The sequence below is a fragment of the Rhopalosiphum padi genome, chromosome 1, assembly GCF_020882245.1.
Source record: "Rhopalosiphum padi isolate XX-2018 chromosome 1, ASM2088224v1, whole genome shotgun sequence".
Taxonomy (NCBI): domain Eukaryota; kingdom Metazoa; phylum Arthropoda; class Insecta; order Hemiptera; family Aphididae; genus Rhopalosiphum; species Rhopalosiphum padi.
In genome coordinates, this window is record NC_083597.1 from 19,650,878 (window position 1) to 19,657,140 (window position 6,263).

Consider the following 6,263-nt stretch of genomic DNA (forward strand, 5'->3'; position numbering starts at 1 on the left):
TGACTCTTTTTCACAGTCTTCAACTGTCAAACTATTACCATAGTCACAATAACCAACAAACCTTAAAAAATTTATAATAAGTTATAATATATTCAACTATGAATAATATTTTCTAATAATACATACATATGACTAACTTTATCCCACTGAACTGATTTTTTAATACTCATGGAGTCTAATATCAAACAACAAAATTTGTCTTCTTTGGGAAATTTACCTATTTCTAATAGGACATCTTGTAAAATACCAGTTTCAGCATTTATATTTGATACCCAATTTCGTATAGCACTTGGATTAGGCAAAGAAATTGAAGTCCTTTAAATTACAATTTATTTTTCAAAATTACAATTTCTGTAACTCAAATATATAATTGTTTCAGTTATTGAGGATATATACCTACCTAACATAGTTATATGCTTTTGGAGAATAAAAATAAAGTGTAGTTGCAAACTTTTTTACTTCTTCGCTGTATTGCCTTGCAGTAGGAGCCACATTACCATTATTTATAATATCTTTTAAAAAAACCTCAGTAAAATTTTTTTCAATTATATTAGTAGTTTCTCTATCAGTACAGGATCCAATAGTAGACATCAATTGCTGATAAGAATAATTTTTATTAATAAAAATTACAATATAGTTTATTAATATATAAATATACAGTTAAGTTTCACTCATCCGGTAATCAGTCATCACTAATCACTAGAGGCATTTCACATATTATAATAACTTATTAAGTGTGTACTAAGACTAAGCCAATCTTTCTCAGTTAGCATTTACGTAAATACCTCAAGTGAATTTATTTTTGTGTTCTGCCTTCTAACCGTTTGTTGTAAAAGTTTAATTCGCTTTTTGAGGTTGGCTTTTTTTGGTGTATCAAACAATTTTTTTTTAAATTTTCTTTTAAGTGTTGGTGTATATGTAGGGGTATGAGGTGACTGGCTGGAATCTGCAACAAATTTAATACATGACAAAGCATTATTGTATATAAATTAAAATTGTTAACATATTTAACTTACTAGGTCCAATAAAAGTCAGATCGACAACTTCATAATTACACCCAGCATTTTCAACACCAGAATCAATAGGTAAATTAGGAGAAGTAGTTATTATATTAATTATATTTGATGAAGAAGAAACTGTAGATAAAAATGTAATTTACTTAATATAGGTAAGTAGTAGTAATAGGTAAGTAGTACAAATACAACATTGAATGTAAAGAAGAATTTAATTTTACCTGAAGAACTATAATTGTGATCAAATTTGTTGCTGCTTAAACATTTTATTGCTTTTTTGGAACAATCGAAATTGGATGGTATAGCTGTATTTTTTAATATAAGTTTTTCGGGGGCTTCAACAAATTCACTTTTATTAAAATGGAGACTGCATAAGCGTGAAAATTTTGTTGGAATGAAGTTATCTCTTTGGATAGAGTGCACCCATTTTTGTCTCCTTAACTCATCGATTGGAAATCTATAATTAAAAACAAAATATCAAACACATTATTAAAAGTGTATTTCAGTAGAGCTAATTATTTTTGATAACTTTTTTGTAAAGTATTTAGTTACCTAAATAATTTTGTAGTTGAACCAACAACCCCGTCCTTGCTACTGCATCCATCAGCACAGCACTTATATGGCATAATTGGAAAAATAGCATAAAAATATTAAGTCTCAAAACAATATACCTATTGCAAAAAACAGAACACAACAATACTGTCAACAGTGTCAACTACTCAGTTTTGAGTTTTCACAGTAGTACAGTACACAAGTCAACAGACAACAACAACAATTGATAAGGCAAAATCTACATCGGCCTCGATTAAAATGGCGGATAATAACTTCGCATATTATCATCAGTTAGCAATCTAGTTTATTATACATATCTGTGTACCGCATAGAGTAATATTACCAATATTACTCTATGGTTATTACTCTATTCTGTTACCGCCATCAATTTTATCACAAAACCATTTGTCAATATAATGACTATTGACTATAAAAATAATGAGGACGAACTAATCAACATATTATTATAATATTAATAGTAAAATTAATTACCTATTTACCACCTTCAATAGCAATGAAAAATATACTTAAACTTAATGAAATAAGCTGATACAAATGATATATTATCATTGAATATAAATTCAATTCAATTTTACAATGACTTATTCTACTCATACTAATATACTATATATTATACACCTGAATGGTATCCACTTTTTACTTACTTCAAAGAGAATAATAGATAAATAGACCCCACTAAACATGTTTATGTAAGATCCTATGAATTTCTAATTTGAAATAAAAATGCACGTTGATATGTTGTGCAAAAAGTACAATAATTAAAAAATAAATTGTTTTTAATTAACAAGTCGGTACAATTAAATAATTACAATACATTTATCTCACACAAACTTTTTAACTATTTTTAAAAAGGTATAGTATACATGTATTTTGATTTAAAAATACAATCGCATGCATAGTTTCAAGTTTTTATTTGGATAGTACAACTGTACAAGCCTATTTAATACCTATAAATTATAATGTACATCAATTGATGTAACTAAGTATAGGTATAGCAGCACTATAATACTCTCCCCTACACTAATTAAGTGGTTCTGTAATAGCTGTTTTTATAAATTCTTTAAGATGTAAAAATATACAAAGATTCTTCCTACCATCCCACCCTCAAAAAAAAAAACAACAATCAGGATGTTTATTTTTAATAAATTCATAATATTATATCTCATTTTTGTGCAGTTGTGTGCTGAACAATTTTCAGACCTGTGGCAAACTACCATTTGAGTACCCATGCATCCACAACTTATTCTACATTTTTCTACTTAATATAGTATAAATATTACTACCTATTAAAAACTTTTTTTTACACTAAACTTATTACCTATCCACTATTCCTCCACCCAACCATTTTGTCTGAAAGCAATTGTTTCAAAAAGTTTCAACTCTGACACGCCACTGCTTTTGTATATTCATAGCATGTACATTATAAACTTTAAATATTATTTTCAGTTCGTTCAGTACAAATAATAACCATTATTGTATATTTATAAATAAAATATAAATGTTACAATGTAGCATTTAAATTTCAAGTTTCAACTAACATTTTTCTTGGATTTGACAAATCTATACGGCTTTTTAGTAAGGCCTTTACTTATTAATTATTACCTACTAAACTTAGACCTATTTTACAGAATGGAAAAAAGATCCATACATAAAAGGTAACAGTCCTCTCTTAATTAAAAATGATGACAAAAACTAGTTTGTGCCAGTTCTGGCACTACATGTACAAAAGAGTGGAATATTACCCATGTAATTTATAAAAATACATAATAATTAATTTAAAAAATAAATAATTACTTTATATCTTACAATTTTAAATTATGAAATTACTTTGGGGAAAAAGTAACTTGTTATGTAAATTACTTTAAAGTAACTAAATTTTAATTCTTAACTCATATACCAGCCTCGTCATTTGATATAAAATAGAATAAAAATGTACAAGATTATAATCGTAAGACAAAATATTTTACTTAAAAAACAGTGATATGTAACAGAATGTACAATGATCTGGACACAGACTATATAGTCTGTGATCTGGAGTTGATCACATATTTGATTTAGTATCAAAATTATTTCCTAATGTATTTACAATATTATTAACAGAATAATTTTAAGGAGCAGCTGGATACTTAACAGGTCTCAAGAAAGGGTTGTCAATGGGCTCTTCTGGTTTTGATTCAGTTTCATCACCGTTGTTTACTTCTTCTTCTTCTTCGTTTTCATTTTCTTGTTCTTCATTTTCATCAAAATCTTCTTTGATCTGAATTTCTTTTTTGAACTTAATTTTTTTACTAGGTGCTGGTATTTCAGTTTCATCAGGATCTTCATCAAATACTTGATCTTGAGGCAATAATGCTGAAAAGTATGCAGGTTGTTGTGGCTTGTTGGCTATCACTATAACAAAATATTTATTGTTGAAAGCTCAGGAATTTGTTTTTTTTTTTTTTAGGATTGCTACTAGAGTAATTTGATTTTGGGAAAAAAATAAATTCTGGTGATTGATTAATGTACAATATTATGAAAATAAAATCATTATATTATTTATTATTCAATCAAAAGAGCGCAATAATAAAAAAAATATTAAAAATAAATACCATAATAACATGGTATAGTAAGTACTTCAGGTAATATGGCTTATTGAAGGGATTTATATTAAAAATTTTATTATAAAAATATAACAATATAATATAATATTATTGATACTTACATGCAAAGCAATCATTTTCTTGATTCAAAAATAAACTCTCCGTAGGGCCAGTTTTTATTAAAAACTTAATCAATGATTTTTCAAGTTCATGTTTTTGAATTGCAGATTTTTCACGGATTGCTTCATATTCAGTAACTGGTTGTTTGTGTGTCTGTAAAGAAATAATGTATTACAAAAATGAATATGAGTGTTGTATATTGATACAGAATTAGTGTTCTTACTGGTGTTCTTATGTATGCATGGGGATCTGGAAAAGCCGGCATATAACTTGGCATGTATGATGGATGTGGCAGTCTAGTCCCTGCTTGTAGGTTACTTGTTTGGCGAGGCTGTACAGATGGTATAGGGCTAGGGAGAACAGCTCGATTTGACCTTTTTGCATAAGCTAATAGGCTAGACGCATTTTTGAACATACCCATGTCAATTAAGCCCATCATAACATCGGCCCCGAGAGGCTCAAGACGCCCAGCTATTTCTGCATAACGACGACTACTATTTCCCATCTGAGATAAGACTAAAATTGAATAAAAATATTTAAATATATTACATAAATTATAAATGACACTTTTTAAATTTAGTTTTTATAAAAATGGCCATTGAAAATGTACAAGATTTTCATTTGGATCAGTAGCATCAAAACTTTTATTTTTTTTATTTCATACATAAATTTAATTCAATTCATGTGTGGCTAACCATTGTTTACATATACATTATTCTATCTCATGGAAAATACATGCTGTTTCATACATCCATAATATATAAATATTGTTAATTGAAATTGTTTAACATTTTATAACTTCTGTTATGTATAAAAAAAAAACTTAAATTCATTTTTTTTAATAATAACCATATTTTTCAAGAAAAAACTTAATCTATTAAAAATTAATCTTAAAAATGGTAACTAAAATAATATATTTTCAAAATTACTTTAATTATTTACTTAAGTATACTGCTTAGGTATATTAACTCAAAATTAAAAAAAGAAAATTTGTATTTTTAGATAAAAGATAATGAATGATTATGTACATGCATATTAATGTACTATACATAAATTCAAGTGATGTTTAGAAGCAATACTTATCACAGTAACAGTTAATTTGAAATTAATAACAGGCCATTATGAGTTAATCACTTCACAATTTAATTTATCAGATTTTATGATTGTTTGAGTCATAAAATTTCAACCACTAAATACGATAATATAATATAAATACTGTGTACCTAACTACACATTAAAAAATTCAACACTTCTTAATCAAAACCAAATACAGTAATGGATTTATAGGTCATGAATTTATTAGTCAGTATATTCTGACACAATTTCAATAAAAATGAATAGATTTGTTTTATGGTGGATATGTCACGACTTTCAGATACATTTTACAAAAGAAATCTTTAATATTTTTACCCACTTGGTAGGTATCTATTATTTCAATCATAAATATAACAAGTAACTTTAAAATTTACTAACTACTATAAAGCATTTCGACAAGAGTCTCCAATGCGCCTGGTTCTGCAGCTTGAAATCCGATTTCCATTAAAATTCCTGCCACAGTGGTCTTTAAAAACTTCCTCTCCATAGTCTTATCCATTATTGCACTGGTTCGACAGACGCAATCGATTGCGGACGTTCAAGAATTCCGTAATATATTTTAATAATCCCGTTCGCGGTTACGTTTGAAAATAATGAAAATCCAAAATTCAAGTATTATTGTTTTTGTTAATTATTATCATCACAATACATTATTATTCAGGACCATAGATAATAAAAATACTGTTTTCTATAACTGTCACCGTTTCTCAAGATAACATTATCATTATTTCAATTTGATAATATAAATTAATTTCATTACTGCTTTGCGAGCGGAACATTCGTAGCGGATTGAGTTAAGTTGAGTTGACATTTTCGTTAGCACGTGGCCGTGATAAGAATTAAGAATCTATTATCTACGCCGTCGTGTCCGTCGTCGATA

At 27.4% G+C, this 6,263-nt stretch overlaps 1 protein-coding gene across 1 annotated transcript; it reads right to left on the reverse strand.

Annotated features, from left to right (window-relative positions):
* Positions 1-3,526: 3,526 nt before the first annotated feature.
* LOC132924595 (transcription initiation factor TFIID subunit 8-like) lies at positions 3,527-6,170 on the reverse strand. The gene is made up of 4 exons (XM_060989003.1): positions 5,762-6,170; positions 4,512-4,804; positions 4,291-4,441; positions 3,527-3,977 (listed from the first exon to the last, which is right to left on the reverse strand). Exons 1-4 carry the CDS (start codon positions 5,880-5,882, stop codon positions 3,694-3,696), a joined length of 849 nt encoding a protein of 282 aa, XP_060844986.1. The 5' UTR covers positions 5,883-6,170; the 3' UTR covers positions 3,527-3,693.
* Between the last annotated feature and the right edge of the window lie 93 nt (positions 6,171-6,263).

Bases quoted from the DNA above. Each gene is read 5' to 3' on its own strand.
- LOC132924595 (XM_060989003.1), bottom strand. From the start codon at position 5,882: ATGGATAAGACTATGGAGAGGAAGTTTTTAAAGACCACTGTGGCAGGA. The intron at 4,442-4,511 runs GTAAGAACACTA...ATTTCTTTACAG, and splicing joins ATGCATACATAAGAACACCA to ACACACAAACAACCAGTTAC. The intron at 3,978-4,290 runs GTAAGTATCAAT...ATTTTGTTATAG, and splicing joins AGAAAATGATTGCTTTGCAT to TGATAGCCAACAAGCCACAA.